The following is a 24,505-nucleotide window of genomic DNA, read 5'->3' on the forward strand; positions in this document are numbered from 1 at the left end:
ACATTGATTGCTTATCATAACAACTACAGTGCATCCTCATATAGAGAGCATTTGTGAAAATATCCATGCACCAGTAAATGCGAGTGTGTGCTTTATGCTCATTTCTGTGTGAGGTCAGGCCTTACGAGTATGTTTTGATCGTTCTCAATTGCCGTGTTCTAGATCTGCACACTGGAGATGTTCCACCAGTAAATGGATGCAGTGGTGCATGAGACGTGTGACACAGTTTTGCGTATTGCACAAAGACAAATGTGAGTGTGTGCACACGCCACCACTCAACTTCATGAATTTTGCAACCAATGCTTCTTTTTCTTTTCTTTTTAAAAAAAATCTATTTAATGAGCAGCATGCATTGTGCCCAATGGTATGAAAACTGATCTAGAAAAATGATCCTTTTATTTGGCTGTAATAATATTTAAGAAATTCTCACATAATCTTGCCTCTTCAGTGTTTTCTAAAATGATTCAGGAGCCATACAGGAGCACACACTTCTGTTTGAATAGTGTGCAAACCTCAAGACATGATGGGGAAGTCCAGAGTGAAGGCTCGGCTAAATATCTAACCAATCAAATATGTCCAGCCAGTGGAAATATAGGAACTGGATTTTAGTTGTGCTGTTTATTTCCAATGCTAAGGACATTGTATGATGTTACCAGGATTAATCAATAAATTATAGACAGATTTGTATACAAATTGCATCTACCAAACTACACATCAGACTGAAGGCAGAACTATTAGGAGATGTTCTTATTCTAAAATGAAAAAAAAGTATTTATCACACCTTTAAGTTCACCACACTGGAATAAAAGGGTTAGGTGCAAATAATTAGAACCTGGCAGACAATTTAAGATACAGTAATTCTTTGTGTAAAACGAAAAATCTCCAAGAAAGCCAAAAACATGATCACAGGATCAGCAGGCATCTCTTGAAACTGTTGGAGTCAAAGTGCATGAACATTCAGCCAGAGGGAGATTGCACCAATTTCACCTGCCTGGGAGGGGTACCATGCCTCAGCTGTGTGATATTAGACAGCACATGAGTATCACTTCAGCAGTTTTGTGTTTACAGCAATCAAACGGATTAATATACAATTTACAAAAATAATTATGACACACACTTGCATCCTCTACATTGAGATGTCGTAAAAACACACACACACACACACACACACACACACACACACACACACTTGTATTTGCAACTTGCAAGTGGTAACTTTACCTGCAAAAATTTCTAGGCCTTAAAAGGAGGATATGAAGTTTAATGACTGTGTGAGAGCGTTCAATTTCTTTCTTGCACTGCGTTTAAAAACAAACCCCCCCCCCCCCCAAAACCACAGTACATATGTTCAGGTGGTGCCAGCTGAAACTGGAGAGTTTCAAGTGTCTGACATGAGTCATGTTCACTGCAAGGATTTTACTCAGAAATAAGATGTTATTTGAGATAGTGATATAATGGATTGACACTCTTCTAAAATTCTTTAACGCCATCTAATGCTATCTCCGATGTTAACTGATAATAATGACAGTGTTAACAGGTATCCTTATTAATGTAGCAAAACATCTATTCATGCTTAATATAGAAGACAGACAAACAAGACAAGCTGTAACTGTCAGCAGCTTAAAACCTCTCCCTCACTTCTGCAGTTGGAGATGTAGCGACTGCAAAAAACAGTTCAGGATTTGATTCGGCTCATATGGTACTGTGGCTCACTGCCACAAATATCACTGCTAATTTGAATGTTTATGATAAGTGTTCTGTGATGTGAGTACGCCAAGTACGCTGTAAATTCCTCAAATGAATTTTTAAATTTACTTGAATGTATCACTTCACCATTTGCGTTCTCCGTTTCTGTACTGGTGCACTCTTTCAGTAAAGTGCAGCATAATTCTTTCCAAGCCATTAAAAAAAAAAAAAACCAAATAAAATCTGAAAGTGTTCTGGTCCTCAGTTTCAACTCCCACCTCACTCAGCGAGCCTAAGGCCACACTTAGACGACGAGTATCTGCTTTCTGCATGAGTGTGTGTCTGACTGCATGGGCGACTGGAGGCTTTCTTCTCCTCATACTAATTCTACAGCAAATGTGTGTGCAACTCCTTTTCTACATGTCCCCATTCTGCCCATTTTGCCAGTGCGTGTGTGTATGTGTCAGTGTTCTTGTATTTAGCCTATGTCCCACTTATTGCGTTTCCAGTGTGTGTGCTTATGCTAGGCTTGCGTGCCTGAAAAAGTCAGCGTGTGTGTGTGCACAACTATTTTGGCAGTCAGGGCAATTGCCCCCACATCTCCTACCACAAAGAGAATATTGATATTAAGTGGTCTAACTGTGCCACCCAGCAAGAGAGAAGGGGGATGGCAATCAGCCTTCCATGGTGGGCAACTTGAGTGAATTGCTTGGCATTTTGTGTGTCAGTTGTGATGGAGGAACAGGGAAAGGAAAGTAGAATAGCCCACAAATCTGCCTTGGGGGAGAGGACAGCCTATTAAGACATGGAAAGATGTGGAAGAATGAGTAGGGTGGGGAAAAGAGGATACAACCATTGCAGTGAATCTGCTTCCTGCATTGTTTTATTTATTTTAGTCTATAGTGGAAGGATGATGAAGCAAGAATAAAGTCACACTATTAAGAAAACAGGTACCTACCTTTAAAAAAAACAAAACACGAAAAACAAAGTAAATGTACAATGCACCTCCATTGAAATCTGCAGTATACCAGCATATAGTCTTATCCATTACATATCCCAGTTAGCTAAGTTATTGAGATATCACAAATAAACTAACAGTTGCAGTCCAATACTTTAGAAAAGCAGATTATTTAGACTACCGTACTGCCAGTAAATTTGCTGGGAAATATGCAATTTAATGCATACAAACATACCATCCACGAGTGAGCAAGCACTCTGTGCAACAGACTGCTGTCTGCAGCTGCTGGAAAAATGCTGACGTCATTTAAAAATCTAAAGAGTTTGTGGTGTCCTTTTTTAATCTATTTTTTCTATATATATATTTTATATGTTTCCTTTCATTTTGTTTTTATATCCTTAAATGGCAGCTATATGTCAATCCTTAGTAGCACACCTACTGGAAAACAAATTTGTGAAAACTCTGGCATTACCACCATTTCCGAATGGATTCTAAAATGCAGTCCGACCTTAGATAACTGAGCCACAATTACAGAAAACATAATGTGACAAACTCATTTAACAGCCACTCTCACACAGGGACAAAGACACACACAGTACAAGATACAAAAACAAAATGTTCCCTGTAGCTGCTTCACAGACAACAAGCACGAGGAATTTTGAATCATTCCTCCCCCACAAAACTGTTTTAGTTCATCATGTCTCAATTAAGCTGCACTATTTAGGTCATCCAGCAGCATCGTAATTGGTTTTAGGTCATTGCTTTAGCCTGGGTACTCCAAAATATTAATTATCTTTGTCAATCATTGTGTCGATTTAGTTGTGTACTTTGAATAATTGTTTTTTTTGCATCACACAATCTCTCCTAAGCTTCATACACTGTCATACACATCATACACTGGTGCCCTGACTCTCCCCTGTAAAACGTCTGGATACAATTTTAAATTGCTGTTCCTTTAGACTCTGACCTTGACACTCCTTTCATAATGCTTCACTGTCAGCAGGAGGTGTTGTTCATAATGTGCATTGGATTTTTTCCTCCAAGCACAGCACTGCGCATTTCAGTTCTACTTCTTTGGTTTGCTTTGTGGGATAGCAGTCATTTCCTTTATGCTGTCTTTCCATTAAAATCAATCCTATTATTCAGTGTCTTTTCTTATAGACAACAGGAACAAAGGTTTCTGTAGATGTCAATGCAGGTGTTTTTCTGTCACCTTAGGGTAACCTCATTTGGAAGCAACGCTCCTGCAGTTTGCTATTTGCAGTTTGTCCTTTGCTAGGGTTTATTAACATCCAGGTATTTAAAAATATTTCCTGATATTTTCTCTTTTTTTTTAAATTGTTATGTAACCTCACAATGCTGCTTCTTTAAACGTTGTGATCAAGACACCCTTTTTATGAAAAGAGCAGATACATTTAAGTATTGACTTTCTTTCCAGCCCTCAATGTGAGGGAAAAAACAAACAAACAAACAAACAAACAAAAAAAACAAAAACAGGAAATTAATGTTTATGTACTTGATTTTCAATTAACTTTGATTAACTAAAGTAATAAAACAATTTCAGACTGTGTCTTCTATATTTGTGAATTACATGAAGATCAGATCACACTTGAACACTTGTGAATTATAACTGGAGATGTGCAAAAACATTTTATGCTCAGTCCCTAAAGGTTTTTTAAAAAAAAACTGACACAGCAGTCACTAGATGAATTTAAAATATTGTAATGAATAATCAAGGCTAATGTAGGTTATAAAAAATTACTGTGTCCAGTAAAGAACATAGTTGAACAAAACGTATAGCTTAAAAAAAGTCTACAGTTATCAAATGGTCACCAAACATAATTCCAGAACCCCATCCATCATGCAATACTTCAATTTGACATCTCCCCCACACAGCTTTAAAATGGTATGAATGCTGGTTTGACCTCAGTCACAGAGTATCTGTATTTGTGAGAAACATTTTAACATTCACAAATTTGGCTTTCATCATAGCCCTTAGTGCAGCATGAGTGCCGCTGAACCAATGGCTGTGCATGGGAAACTTATGCTTTCTGAATTTGTGGCACCCCCACTGGTATAGTTTAAAGTCCCTAAAATCAAATATAACAATATTTTTCATTTAAACTGTACATTACAGTCTTAACAGTAAGAACAACATGCAGAATTTAGCCATCCATCAAAAACAGACAATGGTGGGGAAAATCAATTAAAAAAAAAAAAATCACATGTTGACTGTATGTGTGTGAGCAAGTGCTCGGGACAGGCAACTTTGAGTATTCACAAAGAAAAGAATGAGAACCAGAGTGGGTTTTTGAGCAAAATAAGAAAAAAGGCCCCTGACTGGTCCACCTCTTTTTCAATAGAGGGATTAAGTTTCTTTCTCTTTACTCCCTCTCTCAAAAGAAAGCCGGGGGAGGGAGAGGGAAAGAAATGAAAGGAGACTAAAAAAGCTTCGGAAAGAAAAAAGAAAGAAAGAAAAAGGAAAAACTGAGAGAAAGAAAGAGGCATGTGATAAACCTTCACCTAATGCAGGCAATACTTTTGGTAAACAGCAGATCGACAGCAAAAACTAATTTAAAGATGTAAGTGAAAGAAAAAAAAAAGACAAAAGTGCAAAATCAAAAAGTAGGAAAAAATATAGGATTGAAGGGAAACTGGAATCTTTATAGCTGATCAAAGCACTTCCTTCCTCACGCTCACCAACCAATCATGTCCCTTGGGAAGGAAAAGGGGCTTACCTGGTGAATGCACGGCAAGAAAGCTCAATAAAATGGTGACAATGTGTTATATATACATTATATAAACTTCTGCCTTAGGCTACTGAAATATGAAGCTCATGGTCCATGGTCAAAAATTTAGAGCCATTACATATTTCCGTTTTTCTCATTTATTTTCCTTATGACACACTAACATGTCTTTTGTGAATGATACACAATCAGATGGTGAGCTGCTTTGTGCCCTTACATTTTTCAAATATCTTAACATTGTTCTACCACAATGTCTATAAAGCTGGCCTTACCACAACTCATTACAAACGAGTTAACACCCTTGCCGTCCAATATTCCCAACTGGCCATTCAACTAATTAAATTTGTTTTCGTTGCCCAACTCCCTTTTTTTCCTTACTTTTCCTCTCCCCCTCCAAAGCAGCCAAGAACAGTTAACTGGAAACAGGATTCTTATCCAAATATGAACATTTGGTTTTTGGATCTCTAATATCTTTGAGTAGTCAGTTTAGCCAGTCTATGTGTGTGTGCGTATGTGGATTTTGTAGAAAATCCAGTTAGCCAACTTTGCAGAAACTCAGACACTTCGTCAACTGTTGAGGGAGGGGTAGAGGGAAAAGAAAAAAAAAGTGGAATGGGAAAAAGAGCGGCGGTTTCTCGGTGGATTAGGGAGTCAAATGGATTGGAAAGAGTGTTTAGAGTGTGAGAAGCCCAGGCGAACACACGCACACTTCCTGAAACTGTCACCAGCTTTGTGTTGTGGTCAAATCAAGGTGACAGGCTGGTGAGCAAAAGCCTCCAATGAAATGGCTTCTGAACTGGCAAGTAATGCTTTTTTCTAACCCCTCCCCCCAAATACCCTATACTTTTATATAGGGTCTAATTTAACCTTCTGACATGCGTGACTAACAAATGCACAATAATTAATTTAGTTCTTAGCTTACACAAAGAGTTTTGTTTTTCCCCCCCGCCCTCGCCACAGAATAGTTATATTGGGATACATAATGCTCAATAACAAGCTTTTAGATATTAATCGTGATGGCAAAAAATTGGTTACACGGCTGTTAAACCCAGAAATATCTAATATTAATGCATTTTTACATTTATAGAGAAAGTACATTTTTATATGCACTTTCTCTATAAAGCCACCTCAATCTGCCTGTAAATTAACAGCACTAAAATGCTGATCTTTTGATGCACTGCTAGAAGATATGACTTCTTTCACCTCTGATGCACGAGAGGGAATTTAGAGAAGACAAATCAAGCTTTTGCCTACTAAACCTTAGCAAAGCCCATCTGGACACATCACCATCGCACGCTCTGGATTTCTTTTCCTTCCTCTCTTCCAATCTCTGTCTCACACACAACTCACTCTCAAATGAGCCAGGCAGGCCCTGCAGCACAAATTGCTGTCAGACCACATCGGCTCTACTTCCATTAGCCATCTTAAACATAACATCCCTGCAACATCCCCACTCCACTAAGCTATGAGAACTAAATCGTGTATTTCTCTCCTGCTTACTGCGGGAACTAAAAAGCTCCTGTTTGCGTCAGCCTCTCTTCCTGCCACTTGATCCCTCCACATACTCAAGACTGTTAACAGCATCCTCCTTTAATGCTCCCATAAATTAAAGCCAATCACACTGTCTCTCTTGCTCTATTGTGCAAGAGAAGTGCATTATTGCAGTTCACAGTCACGTAGACTACATACTCCCTCTCCTTGTATCAGGTCACCTCCTGTTTTCTTACTGACGCCTAGTTTTTCTCCACTTTTACCAGACAGAATTAATCCCATAGCTATCTGATAAAAATGTACGCGTGATTAATGCGTTCATAAAGAAATCCACACACACAGTCTCTCTGCGGCTAAGTCCCTGCTCCCTCTCTTCTTTCACATGCTTGTGAGAGACGCAGGCGTTGGCCATGAATAGATGAACTGCACACACTGTGATGCTCTCCTCCCTAATCTCTGAAAAGACAGTTAAAGAAGGGGCAGCGTTCTCTCACACCCTCTCCTCTTTTCATTCAGTTGTTCGTTTATCCATGTCTATCTGTCGTTCGCTCGGGAGGACCAGACAAAGCCGCAAATGGCATTCCCCTTCACGTTCACTTCCCCTCCTCCTCTCCTCCTATCTTCTTTCTCCCGTATTCATCTCTTATTTTTCTTGCCTCCCATTTACTCCCTGCAATTATGCTGACACGCACTTGTCCACCTCTACCTCTCCTTTTCCTTTTTTACTCTTCCAACATCAGCATTCATCGACTCCCCCACCCCCCTTCATTTTATGTTCAACAAAAACTATTTAACCAAACTATAAACATCCAATATCTCCTCTGTGTGAATAATCCAGTGGTGCACATTCCTTGATTTCTTTTCAATCAACCTGCTAACATTTTATTGTAATGTGCAGGAAAAGGTGCTAAATTATTTATGCCTTGCACAAGATATGTCGGCGCAATCAATGAACATGGATTTAAGCATTTTCTATCCACTTAAAACCTCAACAATCTTTAAATGTTATATTCATATTTATATTATAGCCATATATATATAAAATATATATATGGCTGTTTCTGTATATTTATATTAACAGAAACAGTCATGTTTTGCTCAATTTCTTTATCCACAGCTTTTCCTACTGTAAACTTACAACAAATTAGATGAGACAAAACACAACACTGTCTCTTTCTGAACATGGTGAACAAATTTCTTGCAAGACAAACTGAGAAGAAGAAAAAGGAGTAGACACATCTTTCATATAATCAGCTGTTGGAAAGGGTTACTGGTATTACCTATGCTAAGAAGAGATCCATTAAATTATCTATGACAGTCTAAAATTACTTGAAATTACATCTTTCTTCAGTGATGTCTAGCAAAGGCAGACATGGCTGACTGGAGAAAGAGAAAATTATGGGTTGTCTTTGCCTTATACATTATATTACCGGCAACTGCTGTTTCATTAGTGTGGGTGGAGAGACGCAGCTACACCATGTTTCTCAGTGATTACACTGCTCTGACTGTAAACATCACAGATTTTTAAGACTTCCGATGACTCGTCCAATCTTCAAAGACAAATAGCACTCCAGGGCAATTTGTATTGTTCAACCAAATGACTTAGCTACAAGTATGAATCTCCAATTTCCTCCCTTTTCCCTGTTATTTGCAGTCCTTCCCCTCCTTAGTTTATTTTAGAGCATGCACTCATCTAATTTCCCTCTGCTCCCTTCCTCTGCCTGCCTGTCTCCCTCCATTCCTCCCTTTCCTTCTCTGCCTATTTAACTACCATGGCAACAGGTGATGTAGAGACTCTCACAGGACCATGTCTCATTGCAGATAATGCAAACACACGTTCACCCACACTCACATTGTGGCAGGACTCTTTCGATCGGCGAACCATCCAGAAAGTATAGCAACGCTCGCACGAGGAGCGACACAGAGAAAGTGTGAAAGTGAGAACAAAAGAAACTGAGAAGCGTAGGAGAGAGGGTCAAATGAAATGATAGAGATGTAGGTGGGGAGCCAAGAGTGTGACAATGGAGCTGAAGCAGATCACCCACACATGTCCTAACACCATCTAAGCCGCCTGTGCATCCATCTGCTACAACTTGCATCTATGTTTTATTAGAGTATGAGAAAAAAATAAATTTCTAGCATCTGGATAATCTTTGATATTTTGCAGAACATATACATTTGAATAATATATTTATATACGTGTATATATTTAAAACAATACATTTTGAAGTTCATGTTTAGTGTAATAAATTATTTTCATTATGAGGCATCTGTATGAGCATTCCTCAGAGTGCAATTAAATCACATAACTACATAAAAACCTCTGTTAATATCCTGTTTCATGAACGCCCTGTGTTTATTTTAAACTACCACGCCAGAGGAAAAACCATTGTTTCTTTGTTCACTGCCTTCATTTGTTCTGTTTACTATTGTTTTCAGTGCATTTTTTTAATTAATTTAAAAAAAATGTACATGAGAACACCACATAGAAGCAGAAAAAACAATAATGATCACAGCACAGGTATATTGATTACAAGTGATACAGCAATGTAAAAGACGCTGACCTCTAAAAGATCCTGGAAAAATGAGAAGAAGGAGCGGAAGAGGGATTAACTTGGTATCAGATTGAGTGGAATTTTGAGGTTGAAAATACAGCAAACAGAAGTGAAGTGCAAGTTATTGCTTGTTAGCATTAGTATGTGATCTTAGAACATGTTTTTTTTTAAATTATTTTATACCATTCAGTTTTTAAAAAGTGCGCATAAAAAAAGGCTACAATTTTTTGTAGGTTGGTAGTTCTATAGGCAGCAATACACACAAGCGTACTTTTTATGACAAAACATGGTAGAATGTCTGAAAAGCAGTTCAGTTGTTCTTTATAGTTACAAAACTATTCAATAATCCTGTATATATTTTATGTATAAGAGAGCTATTTTTGGAGGATTGAGAGCTGAATGTGGCTCACATAAGTGCACAATTAGTAGCGCTAGAGCTTTTAATGCTGACCTGCAGTGAGCTGAAAACACTAGAGCTGCCTCGTGTTGAGTGGCTTTGCGTGAGAAAGGGATCAATGCTGGTGTGTTTGTGTATGTGTGTATGTTAGTGTGAAGCTGGGTTAAATACCTCTCGCTAGTTGCACACACACATTTCCACACACAGTTCTGTAGCTGGGTCATGCATTCAGATTAAGTCCATAAGACATGGATAACCTATATTAATGTGTTTCCAAGGGAAACATGTCAACTGAACTGATAGACCTCAGTACAGAACCCACACACAGAAATAGGATGATGTGCACTGAGGCATACATGCAGTGGAGGTGATGGATTAACAAACCATGCAAGTACCCAAAAGCTGATATTACATAATCATCTGGAAGGTCTGGAAGAAACAACAGATGGTTGTCATAAACATGGAAAGAAAGGGGGAGAAAGATGGATTTAAGGGGAAAAATGATTTTATATGTTTTAGCTTATTACAGATTACACTATTGCCTTTTTTATTTTTATTAAAAGGACAAAATCATTATAAAAATGTAAAACCTTATGGTAAAGGTGATAGAAGTCCTTTAAAAAGAGATTGATAATTGTTAGGCAATACGGTTTTCTTTTTTTTTTTCTTGCCTGATACTTTAAAACTTTTTCAGCTTCATTTTAAAACAGCATTATTGGTGTAACACACAGACAATGTTATTAGGTTAGGGAATTCAAACAATTATGGTTCTTATTTTCATTGCAAAAATCTGTTTTACTATATTTACAGCAGGGTACAGAGCAGCGTTTGAGAAACGGGAAAATCTCTCCAATCTCTCCTTAAATCTTTCTTTACAAAGCATTGTGAGGCATTGTGAGGGTGAATAAGCATAGTGGAAGCTATGTAGATGGGAACATTGTGCCAAAAAACAGGGCCAGGCAGTGCCTTTGTTCTGCACATAAATAAATGATTGCTTCATTTAGGCTGGTGGCTTCAATAGACTGTCAGAACAAGCAACATAATCAAGTGTTCAATTGAAACAAACAGGAACTTTTAAACTGAATGAGGACCTGTCTCTCTCTTGGGGAGTGAATAGGGTAATAAGCCTCTTCAAATGCTCTGAACATGCACACACTAACACACACGGCATAGCACAAACTCAACCAACCCATCACATGCTCACAAACGCACTTCTATAACAACTAATTCCCTCTTTCGTATTCACATATGCACAAAGTTTAAAAAACAAAACAAAAAAAACAGCTCACACTTAAGCACAACAAGCCTCCAACTCACTAGATTTGGCATGCACACACACACTTTCTGTTGCAGGGACCTGGTAGCCCCAGTGTGGTCGTTCTTAAACAGAGCAGTCTTATTTTGAACGACAGGACCCCATGGTGAGAGAAACACAAACAGCGGAGACAGTAGAGTCTAAAGTCTTTACACAACCCGTCACTCTGTCAGAATTTCCCTCCATTTAGTTTCTGACATTCTCTTTCTGCTCTACTGCCCCACATATTTTCTTCTTTTAACCCTTTATCCCTTTCTTCTACCTCCAGTTCTTTTGGTGACCTCAACGGATTAAACTACCTCTGCAGCACACATGCGCCCAAATGTTTGCTCACCACATCTGAGTTTAGGGTATCATGATAAAGGTGTAAAATGGGAATTTAACCCCACATGGATGCATGTATATAAGCATTAGATCATTTCAAACTGGCTGCCCTCCTGAACTAGGTTATAAAACAAAGGTGTTGTTGTGGTATAGGAAAAGCTCTTAAGCATCTTTTCGTAATAATTAAGTATGCAAAGACCTGCTTGTCACTTCATCATATTCACACTATTGTTGCCTTTGAGCTTACAACTGACCTCATGCTTGAATATATGTTTTACAGGTTACACAGAATATTATTAACAACCCAAACTCCAGTCAAATAGTAGTTCTTAACATTGTTGGACATTTTTTAAATACCTGTCTAAATAAGCTGGATTCAGCAGTGGATTAAAAGGAATTCAGTGCTTAGCAACGAGTTTAGGAAAACTATTCAGCCTCTCTCTCTTCTCAGTCTGAATGCTGCATAACCCTGAGGAGTGAAAAAAGAAAAACCCAAAAATGCTCCACCAGCTTTTATCGGTAATAAGTTTAAGATGTCAGCACTAGTTCATAAATGTCATTTGCTGTAGCAAAGAAAAGTGACTACTGGTCAGTTGCATACTAAGAAGAGTCTAATAAAACTGAAGTAAATAAAAACAAGTGCTCTGCCTAAAACTGATTTCTCCAAAATGCATGATTTTGTGGTGTAAACCTATTAGGGATCAATAAAGTATTCTGATTCTGATTCTGATTAAACGACCAATATAACTTTGCTTTAGATGCACTATGCTATACTGTAGAGTAAAACAAGGCCTTCTTTAAATCTCTCTTAAAATTAAATATATCGAATGATATTGGATGAGCTTTACTAACTTAAAAGTGATTCTATACAACAAGAACAAAAAAGAAAATTAGATGATGTAAGTAGGAGGATAAGAAATAATTTATCCCAAAAGCTTGAAATTACTTTAACGTCAATAACTAATAACTCAATAAAACAAATGCAATATCACAGAATAAAACAGGGCAGACAGGGATCAATTATAATAAATCAAATAGCAATCAATATCAATTTTATTGATATAGCAACAAATTACAATAGTAGTCGCCTCAAGGTGCTTTATTTTGAAAAGGTAAAGACCCTAAAATAATAGGACAGAATTAAAAGTTAAATAGGTATAGTAGGTATGAGGCGATAAAGATTTTCTGTTGTTGTGGCACTGGAGCTGAAACTGATGTTAGATTAAGTGTTTAGTGTGCAGAAGGTCTACATTATCCATTAATTATCCATAGCCATTCACCACAGCCACGACCATTTGATGACCTCTGTGTCAGGCAGTGTGTTGATTCATGCAGCATCAGCAATGACAAGTTCCCCCAGTGAGTTAACATGGATGTTTTCCAACAGCTAGTAATTCAATATTCAGACCTCAGAAACACTAATTCTTAGTAACATCTCTGTGATTACACTGAATTTCAGTGGCAACTAGAGCAATCACTCCACATTTATTTTTACCACTCAGAATAATGTTCTATGTCACCCTAAAAATCCCGAAGCCAGGTAAAGTCACACTCTGGTCTGGCAATTTGTGAGTGTGGCAACATGAAGCACAGTCAGCTGCACGCACTCTGCTCCTTCTTCTCACCGTGCAATTACTGACCATGTTATAAAATAACAAAAATGCCGGACTGAGTGTTTTGACATTTCTTGTTTTAACTTTACATTTAGTAAAAAAAAAGAATCATTTTGATATTGAAAACTGCTGATAGACGTGAATGACCTCTGACCTAAATTCCATCAAAATTAAATGCAAAACTAATAACTTGAAGGGTAACTCTCTGATCAAGCATCAGAGAGACATCTGAGCTCTGACGGCCTCAGGCACAGCAGTTGTATTATGAGGCATAGTTATTTATTTATATATATATAACAAAAGATCTGTTTCATGGCTAGCTCAGTTTTCTTTAGCTGCAACCAAACATCCTCTCTGTCATGCCACCTTTCTTTACATCCACAGCAGATATACTATATACAAATCAACATAAAGTCTGTAGAGATAATATAGTTTTAACCCACTTTGCAGTGTCATAGCTTCCATGTCTGAAAGTAAGGAGGATGTGCTTGGGTAAACGAGAAGACATCGGTGGGCCGCCCAATCTGTTATGACCACGCAGACTTGTCAATGCAGAAATGCACTAAAATTCCCCAACAATTTATGTCTCCTCCGAGTGTGCATAAAAACAGTTATGAAAACAACTATTCATCTGCGGTGTCCACAGCTGTCCCCCTGTATGTCCACAAGCAAATATAATCCCAGCCTTGACTGCTTCAGTAAGGGGATCTGGTGGGTCTGTTATGGGATGGCTCCACTTGTCCCCTCAATGTGAAGGTTCGCTGGAAAGCAAAATGTTTTTCTAACTGATCACTTTCATTTAATAATGAAACATTTCTATAATGGTGAAAGTAGTCTCTTGCAGGTTATCAATGCCCCCTACATAGAGACAGAGTGTCAAAAAAGCCTTAATATGTAAAGCCAGAATTTGAACTGCCCTTCATAGTCACTACTGCTCAACCCAGTTAAAAACCTAAGGATGGTCGGGTAGTGACTTCATCACTGGTGCAATGAAGCAGCTCGGGCAGCAAATGGTAACCCAACACCTTACTAAGATTGCAGATGTTGTTTTTTCCTGTAATTTATAACGTGTCTGTAATTTTAGGGAGACTTTTTCAGGAAATAAATCTCCACTTTTAAGGAAAACCCCAGATTAAGTTAGAGCCATGTTATCAGTTTCCATCTCTTAGTGATGATACTCAATCCCTGTGATGTCATATGTCTGAACTGTGTCTAACATGCACAGACCTCAAGTACCACGTCCTCTGGGAGCCCTATCATGCTGCGGCAGATGGACAGTATAGATTGGATTCCTAAGTGACAATGCAGACACAAAAGCATGGAAACATGTGAGCGCATGCAACAACACTCCCAATGAAATATTTTCATTTGTTACCCAAGCACCCTTTTCCCATTTTAAAATTCATCTCCTTACTCTTAAAAAAACCCTCCTTATATTCTGACTTTCCCATCAAGTTTGATCATGTTTAATTGACTATTGTGGCAGATGGGATGGCCGACGGTCTGTGGGACTCAATGTCATCATTGTGGAACTGAGCGAGAGATTAGCAGTTAGTTAGCACTAGTGAGAGATGACAGCTGGCACGGTTAACCTCCCCTCTTTCTGCCTCTCTCTCCCCCTCTCTCACACACACTCAAACAGGAAATGCTGGAGTTGAATCAGCCCTTAGCCAGGCTCAGCAATTATACACATGAAACATACTGATCAGTACTTAGAACTTGTCAATGAAGCGCTAAATAAATGTGTCCTGGATTTATCATGAACACATTCTGGGAAGATCCTTTTACGGCTTTGCTTTTAACTTAAAAAGGAAGGAAAAGGTTATATTTTCAGCGTCGATCAAGTCTCCAGACTCTCCGAATGTACAACAGAGGACCATTTCAAATACAAAAATGTCTCTGAAATCCAGCTCTGTGACTCAGAGAAGCTTGACTGACAACAGACAGGATCATAACATGACAGCTCACTGCTTGTCTGCTTTGCAAGAAAGCCAAAACACGAAAGCTTTGCCACTGAGGCAGAGAAAACATTCATCATGTGATTTGACCCGAAAAAATGACTACAACAGCTGCTTAGAATGGCTCCAGTTTCATTAAGGCATCTGAAGTGCTTCACGCAGCTTTGGCAGCAGTTGTTTATTTTACATTTTGTTACAAGAAAAAAAAAAATCCCAAATGGACACACACCTAATGATGCTTCTTAATGAATCACTTCTACTTGTCCAGTTATTAAATAATTTCTGAACTCTTGCAAAAGCCTGAAACCAGAACTAGTTCTGGTCGTCTAATCTTTGTTAAAATGTACTGATGCTATGCAGGAAGGAAAATGCCAAATTAGGCAGATACTTAAGCCTTAAATCCTCTTCAAGTGCCAAAAAGACCCCCAGTTTTCTCTTTGGTCTTTGCAGTTTGTTTGCCAGAAGGATTACACAAAAGCTACAAAGTTACATTTCACAAAACTACTTGGAGTGGTGAAGCATAGGCAAAAGAAAGAGAAACCCAATAAATTTGGTGTAAAGCTGGAAAATGGTAAACTGGCCCAGGGATTCTCTCTTTAAGCATCCTTTTAGTATAAATATAATTATGCAGACAAAGAACATTCATGTGTTTACCCCACTGTTTTGCTGCTGGTGAACAGCTGCTTGAGAGCAGAAAGTTCAACTAATAATGCTATAACACAAATGGCAGGGTAATTTAATCATCCCAGTAAGGGTTTTCTTGGAAAAGAGAAAAGCTGTAGTGGCTGTAAGGTATGTGGGCACTCAAGAATCTGCAGAAATTGTGTTTATTACTTCAAATTTTAAGAATTTCATAGAGTCTGTAAAATGACTTAATGTGCCAACACGTTATAGCTTTCAAATAAGGATGCCAGCATTGGAACAATAGGAACATTTGAGGAGTGGAAATGCAACACAAAATTCACCATCAAGTTCTGGTACTCCAGTTTTATATATCACGATACTAGACTAACCAAAGCACACAATCAAAAATTGTAATCACTACCAAATAAAGTACAAATGCAATTTCAAGATGGCTCACAAACTGAGCACTAACACACATGCCCATAAACACCAGCATATGCATATATATCCCTGTGAGCACACACGTTTGTATTATGCAGCCAGTGTCCAACGAGATATTATTAAATTACCTCCAGGGATCCCACCAGGACTACCATGCCTGGTCACAGCAGACCAGAGAAGGGAAGCTAACAGGGCTCATGTTGCTACTCAACCATCTTCAGAAAGCTGTCTCTTCCATGACTGCAGGGAGACTGAGGGTGTCAGTTACTTGGCTCCTTCATCTGGGTCAAATCAAGTTCAACAACAGACGCTTCTCACAATCTTTAACACAGCATGTTTTGACATGATGCTTGGGAGTTGACTTGATATAAACAGTTGCATGCTCCTTAATGTGCTGAATGAATCCTATGACTGTAGGAGTATTAGAATCCATTCAAAACACATTTCTGTCAATCCAGAATAAAGCTGTTTTTCCTAATCCCCTTATTCTTTTAAAGAGAAATAACAAGCGTATGACAGCAGCGAGTCTGACAGTCTCATGCACAACATATCCTGACATAAAATACACCAGAAATCCCTTTCTTTGATCTAATATTAAGAGGGCAAAACAGAGAATTTGGGCTTGCGCTTTTGCCTGACATTCATCTTGTTTTGACATGGGAAAATATTAACTAAACATGAACTAAAAATAAAAATCCCCAAAGATTAAACATGCAAAAAGCACAGCCAGCATAGGCCTTCTTCAAATTCATCTGCTTTTCAACAGGGGGAATTTAATACGCCAACTATGAACAGCTGGAGGCAGATTTAATTCAACTGATTGTATGCATTACTGTTCCATGTTTTTAAACCACAGACCACCAGTTGCAAGGCAGCCAAAACATGGGTAAAAGTATGCCAAACAGCACGTGTAATGGGATTTCATTCTACAGCCCTGGAAATTTGTAAAAACCCCAAACCGACCAAAGGACTGCAGAGTATAACGACTTGGCCTGAATTTTCCCCTAAAAGAGACTTGAACATGTCTATAAGGATTTTACCTTTTTGTTTGCAGTAAATTATCCTTTTCATCATTCCTCTTTTTAACAGGGAATTACTAAGCAGCACCAAAGTAATTTAATATATCCAAACAAGTCCACATCCCAAGTACAGTGGTATATGTTGCCTGTGGTACTAAAAAAAAATAGTTGCTACAAGCAAGTAATTGTGGTGTCACCAAGAAACACCTTTCTTGCTCTTCGGGAGTAACAAAAGAGTAGGAAAGGGAGGTAACACGATACAGATGGATAGTGTGAGTCTACTATTGCTCTCAGACAGTGTGTAACACAGTACTCTTTGCCACTCTATTGCTTAAAACCGATGCCCTGAAACAAAGAAGTATTTCTTTGGAAATAAATTCCATAACCACCATATTGAAATATATTTTATTGCTGCTAATTATCCCTGTATGATGTAAGGAAAACTTTGTAATGGTGACATGATTCTCATTATATATAGTGTGCATATTAGCTGACCAGTTTGTATGTCTAACTGATCCCAAACATTGAAAAGCCTATAACAACTGAATTAAAAAAAATAAATAAAAAAATAAATAAAATTTTTTTTTATATATATATATGAAAGAAAAATGTGAATGCATGGAGCGTGTGAATGAAAATTACTGCTCTTATTCACTGCATTTTAGACTGCATTTTGCAAGGTGTTTATTGAGAATGTTTATACTGACAGGACAATGAAAATAAGCTGTATTGGTTAGCAGTACAGCGGATCAGATAGCACCTTTTGTCTCTCAGCTACTACTCAGAGTGCCTGTGTGACAATGCAATATGCATTCATCATCTGTCTCTACGTGGAACGGCTTTCAGTACTGTCCAGAGTACCTGTGTGTTACTGTAGCTGGATGATAAAGGAAATAGGTAAATTGCACAACTGTTTTTGGTTCACAATTTGGGTAGAGTTGTGTTTGCAAATAATGCACAATTTTCCTTTATACTTTGATTAAGGAAATAAAAATCATTAAATTGCCTGGGAACACCTCGGGGTTCCCCAAGAGGAGCTGGAAACATTGATTGTGACAGGAACATCTGCACAGATCATTTAGCCTGCAGCCATCTGACTCCAGATAAACAGTGAAACATGGAAGATAGATGGATGAATAAATAAACTGCCCAAGTTGGTTTGTTTCACTGACCATACAAAAATACCTTTACTTGACAATGATGCTCGTTATACTGTGTGTGAAATCCTTTTGTCCTGAGCCTGACATCACACCACAGTGTGAAACTACCAGCTGTTGCTTTGTAGCCATTTAGCATTTTACACCTTGTCAACAAGACCTGTGCTACATGTTAGGACAATCTATACCAAAAAAAAAACAACCACCCCCCCAAAAAAAAAAAAACCAAACAAAAAACAAAAAAAAAATCATGTAATCTCAAATCTCTAATTTACTGCATCAGATAAACAATTTCCCTGTGTATTGTGACACAAAAGAAGGACTCTCACACACAGACACACACATATATAAGCATACCTCCATTGCTAGTGCAGCAGTCTGCTGGTCATAGTGGTTCAGAAGATTGGGCATGAATGTTGTGTTGTAAGGCAGATCCTGGCACATTCTCAGTCTGATGGGCTCACAGGTAAACTCACTGTGGCTCTCGATGGACTCCACATGAATGGCATAGGCAGGTGTAACCAGGGAGAAGACCAGCAGGAAGACAGGCATGAAGAAATAATGGATTGGAAACCTTAGTATGCAATCAGTCGTTGCAGTTTTTGGAAAGGTGTTTCTTACATATCCTCTTCCAAGAGGTGTTTGCATCTTAAATGTAGACATTTCTCCACAGCATCTCAGAGCAATGATATTATAATGCAGTAAACCATTACACAGGCAATCTGTGAAGGAAATAGGTACATTTTTTGTCCCAGTAGTGGTGCTAAAGCAATAGATCCACATTAGAGAACGAAAAATCCACAAAATGGGTACGCTCCCGTATGGTGCTGCTCTTTCTCACAGTATTCACATTTGCCGGCAACTGTTGTATGTGCTCTTCTGGGTCTGAACTGTCACTTAAAAATCATTATATGATTTTCCTCCACCTCCTGATGGTTCCATTGTCAAAAACAAATCCCACCTCCAAACGGAGAGTATGTCCCACTCTCAGCCTTCTGCTGGAGGTCTCTTTTATTCTTCTTTCGCCCTTGAAAATGTTCAGCTTCTTAATTCATTTCCAGACACATTTCAAAGAACAAACCAACCCTTTCTATGACAAATAACATGGAATTGTTTTGTTGTTGTTTTTTTAATTCATTAGCCAGAGAAAATTTTGTTATTTCAAAAATAAATTGCCACACTGGTTTAGATCCATCAAGCAGGTCCTGCAGAATAAAAACACAAAGATTTTAATTAAAATCTGGTATTGTCCCTCACCAGCCACACCCTACTCTATACAAGCGTCGAGGTTTAAATATCTCATAAAATCCACTAATATGTGCAGGATTGTTGTGTTTTCCTGACACAATGAGTGATAGTATAATTTAGAGATAGTGTCTTGGCTTGTCTCTGTGTTTTTAGTGCTTTTCGTCTATGAGTGTTCTGTCAGTGTGTTTACGCTGCAGACAACTGAAAACACGTTCAAAGCAAACCTCGGTAGTTACTCTCGTTCAAAGCCGCTAATGCGAACGTTACACCTGCAGAACATCTGACACTCCCCCCGCCCCCACTGCAGTGTTTGTGAGAGGTTGGCCGGGCAACAGTAACGCACACCTGCGATGTTTCACACGCGCACACAGTAAACTTCAGACACGCATCATTCAAATAAAGCAGAACCCAGCATCGCGCCTTTTAATTCGCAAGTGCGTGAATTGCTCCCAGTCGGTCGTTAGGCACGAGCTAACTTGCTTCAACGCTCATAGCTAGCTAGCGTTATCGCTATTAAATTGGTAACTACTTCAAGCGAACACCTGTGTAACAGTGGGGCACTGCCCTTAACGTTAGCTTCCTTCTCTTCCACGCCGGGTGGAAAAGCTGGCTGTTTTTAAGGGGGGAACAAATCTTTAAAGGTGGGCTTCAGTGCGGCATCTTCGCCGCGTTAAGGCAAAGCGCTCACACGGTGGTGACACGCCAGGATCACAGCTTATCAATCCGTTTGTCACCGCAGTGTCTTCAGCCCAGCAGCAGCAGTAGGGCGCTTCCTCTAATTAACGCATTTTCCTTGAAGTCTGCCTGCCTTGCTCGTGAACACTCAATTATGAGTCGGCAGCACAGTTACGGTCTAACATCACAGTAATAAATGATTTACCTTGTGTGTAAAACACCGAGCGGTCCTCTGCTCCACCGGCTCCGTTCACTGCAGCAGCTCGTTTGTTTCCCTGTTTGCAGCTGGTTTGACTGCGGCGCGCAGTCGACATGTCGGGACCGCGGATTCGACGTGACCGCGCAAAGACTCGACTAAATTGGCCCCACAGGAGGCTGTGCGTGTGGGCTTTCTGCAGATGTAGAACTAAATGGTACAAAACACCTCATGAAGACAGTATGCTAAGTTTAGAAACAAAATGCATTGAAATTTAAAAAAAAATCTGAATTGTAATGAGTTGTTGTTTTTTTTAAACTGTTGTATTCGCCACAATTCAAACATGAAGCTAACAAACAACAAAGATTATTACTCTTCGTATTAATCTCGTGGTTTCATATAAGCCTATGTGTCCGGTGTGACACACGCAGATTTGTTTTGATTGTATCAGTCAACACAGTGTCAATATTTATCCCCGATAGCCTCAGGATTAGTGAGCTATGATTCCCTTCCACACAATTGAACATGCCAGTAGATTAACCGTTTCATGGTTGATCTGATCTGATCCCCTCTGTCGTTGAGTCAGTGTGTGCAGCTTAGACTGCTGGCCCACATTCTGGCTTTCAGCTCCTAATATAACACTACTTAACATATAACCAGAGTACTGTAAATGCACAAAGACAGTCCAAGCACACAGCTTTAAGTCCACATTATGTTTAATTGATACAGAATAAAGTATGTGTGTGAAATGCATGGGCTTAAAAAAATTCTGGACACTACTTAAAATGATTACTGCTTACTTCAAATGTATGACCACCAATAAAAAGTTTACTTTTTAAAAAAAGCATACTCAATTTAATCTCACTACAGTTTTAGTTTAAAATCTCTTTGAAACATGTTTTCTCAGAATTTAAGCAAAAAAAGCTGACAAATAATAATGTAATTAGAAAAAGAATATATAAAAACACTTTATAATGCATATTAAATACAGTACAACCACATCAATGGCATGTTCAGCAAGCAAATAGGGTTCTCCATCCCAAGATGCTCATTTCAGTTACCTTTACAATTATCTTTCAATACAACAAATTTCCAATTTACATAACATCTTCATCATAGGTTTCCAATTTGCATAAACAGCAAGACTTCATTTTCTGTGGTCCGCTGAAGGCATCTTAAATGCAGCACAGTGGATTAATTCATCTGTACAAACAGTAAAACACTAAATATATTGCGAAAAGCTATATGTCTCTGAAATAAGCATACATGCTAAAACATACTTGAGTTAATCTAAAAACATTGTTGCTGGTTTTTCCTTCATGAACAAAGGTTACATCGTATTGGCACACTTAAAACCCAAACAGTCAAGTAGGGGTACAGGACTGAAATCATTCTTTATATCTTACTTTGTACCTGTATATATTGTCTCTTACATTGGCATGAACGCTGAATCCCATCAGTCAATAGGGGTTTTTTTTTGTGATGTGTTCACTAAATTAACATTAATTAGGCACACAAAGTGGAGCTGTGAGCAGCCAACTGTAGTAAACTCATTCCATTCCTGCACTACATTACTGGAGTAACACTACCCTAAATGACTGTAGAAGAAATAGTTCAGTCTGTGCAGAGATGCAGTCATGCTTTTTGGGATTTAGCCTTCTTAGATGTGCTTGCTACTTGTTGTTTAGTTACAGTTCGAAATTCGCACGCTCTCCAATCAGGTGTCGGCTGTGAGGAGAGCACTGGGCCTCTTCCTCCAACTAGAACAGAGAATGACACAAAAGACGAGGCATGATGAGACGAGTATGAGCGGTTTTGGTTTTTGCAATATGACAGAGTGAGCGCGGATGTCTACAGGTAGCCTTTATTTAAAGGATGGCTGAGTGAGAAGGAGTAACAATGAATAACTTCTGTGTCAGACTTAGACCAAGTATGTGTGTGTATGTTTGAGTCACACAACAAAGTTATACCCCTCAAGCATATTCATCTGGCCCACACAAAGATACACACCTGCTCTTTGATGTAGTTGTTCTTGCAGGGTGGCAGCCCCCTGAGAGCCAGTCCCACCATGAAGCACCACACTGACAGTCCCACTTCAACTGCCGAAAACACTGCACAGGGGATCCACAGAGCCAGGGTGGTGTCCTGAGAGATGGGAGGTGGTGGAAAGGAGAAAATGTGAGATAAATGTTGATCCTTTCTCATGTCATGCTTTAAAAAATAAAATAAAATCATGTTTTACACTGAGGGAAGGGGACTTCAAACTCACATAGATCCTTGTAGTATCAAATGGACATCGGACACCAATAGGTGACCGAGCATTGATGGGCACCTGTGTGTCACTGCAACCGACCATCAAACCCTTCCCATCGTGGGCAATTGTGACACCAATGGCAAAGAGAAGTCCGACACAACATGCTGCTGAGAGCAAAGCATTCAGGATTGATGCAGTCAGGAGGCCTATTTGCTGAAAATAGATAGTACAAAGAAATTACATATATGAGGGGATGTGCAAAGTGTCAGTGACTGAAGTGATCATATTGGTAAATGAAGTCAAATTAAATTCTTACCACTTTGAGCACATTAAGGTTCCTTGACACCACAATGGCAATAATCCCAGTTGCAATACTCTGTAACATTCAAATCATGAGATGTCTTACTTGTACACTCTTAAAATATGAAAGAAAACAAAGTTAATATCTTCTTATCCCCAACAAGTTTATGTGGTACATGACTGTAATTGTAATGAGGTCTGCCCCGAAGGGACAAGTAGCTGTTTTGAAGAACCGGCTCTCCTGTAATCAGCAAGTTCAGTCTTGATTGCTTAGAAACATACTCAACACTATCACTGAGGTAAAGTTAAAAAAGAAATAAAAATAAATCACCCGAGTGAGCTTTTGATGTTCTCATGCATCAAACAAGCGGAACTGCTGATATAAAAGTGATTGCAGATAGCTCTGTGTGATAAAAACTTTAAAGTAAAATGTTTTGATGAAGGCAGAAACTCCTGGAGGTTTAATGTCGCTTGGTTCACAACATGCTCATTTGAAGTGCCAAGTTGACTTTAAAACACAAAAAGAAAACCACTGACTCACCAGCAAGCCCGAGGTGACGGAGATGATGTTGGTCACGGTGTATTCAGTAGAAATTTGCTGGCTGGGTTTGGAAATGTGGCGGAGAATGCTGCCATGGACAATGGCGCCAAAGATGAAGTTTATATGGCCGATGATTATAAGGGCCAACCCCTTCCTCATCAGCCTCCTTGGCCCTTTGTCCTTATCTGAAAGTAAAACTTTCGATTACTAACTGGCACGTACAGAAACGTAACAGTGGGTGGTTTGATTGTTAATATAACTTATGGGAGATGAATCTACCTATTCCATACAAAAACAATAGACTTGTTATATCACATAGAAATGCTGTCCAGTCTTGGTTTTGCTAAAATTACAACCATCTCTAGAATGAAACCTACTGTGACACTCAGGCCTGGAGAAAGGCTTCCATCCTGGCTTGCTATACGTTTTAGAATTGATTTTTACAGTTATTTTAAAGCTTGCCTCAGTTTGGCCCCAGGTTACTTCCGCTGACCCCAGATTAGCATACTTGCAGATGACACTTTTGTCATCAGGGCCTCTTGTCTATAGCCTACCTGAGGATATCAGGCTTGCAGAGTCAGTGACTTCCTTTAAATTGCTTCTTAAAACTCATTCTAACAGACTTAATTTTACATGATCCTATTACATGCAAACTATTTTATTTTCTAGCTAGCAAATTCATTACTTCATGTATATATTCCTTTTGTTGTATGCGTGGCATTCAGATTAAACCTACCCTTTGAGTATTACTCGTCCACAGTTATGTCAGAGAACCTGCTTTTAACTGTAGTATATAAATGATTTACATTTTTTACAGCTTCACAATTAAAAAAATATTTATAAATAAATGACTTGGATAATATGCATACAAAGCCGATAAATCAGTTAGTTAATCAACCTGTCAGCTCTCTCTGGTGGACAAACTAAGTACTTTAATGTTTAATGTTAATGCGGTTTCTTTTGACAAAACAATCTGAGCTAAAACAGCTAACACTGGTGTGGCTGT

At 38.7% G+C, this 24,505-nt stretch overlaps 2 protein-coding genes across 2 annotated transcripts in view; both read right to left on the reverse strand.

Moving 5' to 3' along the window:
* LOC102196263 (frizzled-3-like) overlaps nucleotides 1-20,626 on the reverse strand; it is a 31,645-nt gene extending 11,019 nt beyond the window's left edge. The window contains exons 1-2 of the mRNA XM_005733308.1: nucleotides 20,414-20,626; nucleotides 18,643-19,490 (exon numbers count right to left, since the gene is read on the reverse strand). Coding sequence (XP_005733365.1) covers nucleotides 18,643-19,068 — 426 coding nt within the window. The 5' untranslated portion in view covers nucleotides 19,069-19,490; nucleotides 20,414-20,626. The remainder of the gene's footprint in view (nucleotides 1-18,642; nucleotides 19,491-20,413) is intronic.
* Nucleotides 20,627-21,328: 702 nt separating this feature from the next.
* The window catches only part of krtcap3 (keratinocyte associated protein 3), a 3,841-nt gene continuing 664 nt past the window's right edge, over nucleotides 21,329-24,505 (reverse strand). The window contains exons 2-6 of the mRNA XM_005733307.2: nucleotides 23,500-23,684; nucleotides 22,975-23,034; nucleotides 22,674-22,871; nucleotides 22,415-22,549; nucleotides 21,329-22,164 (exon numbers count right to left, since the gene is read on the reverse strand). Of these exons, the coding sequence (XP_005733364.1) occupies nucleotides 22,093-22,164; nucleotides 22,415-22,549; nucleotides 22,674-22,871; nucleotides 22,975-23,034; nucleotides 23,500-23,684 (650 nt within the window). The 3' untranslated portion in view covers nucleotides 21,329-22,092. The remainder of the gene's footprint in view (nucleotides 22,165-22,414; nucleotides 22,550-22,673; nucleotides 22,872-22,974; nucleotides 23,035-23,499; nucleotides 23,685-24,505) is intronic.

Source organism: Pundamilia nyererei, unplaced genomic scaffold (assembly GCF_000239375.1).
Source record: "Pundamilia nyererei isolate P.nyererei 1_Seehausen unplaced genomic scaffold, PunNye1.0 scaffold00051, whole genome shotgun sequence".
Taxonomy (NCBI): Eukaryota; Metazoa; Chordata; class Actinopteri; order Cichliformes; family Cichlidae; genus Pundamilia; species Pundamilia nyererei.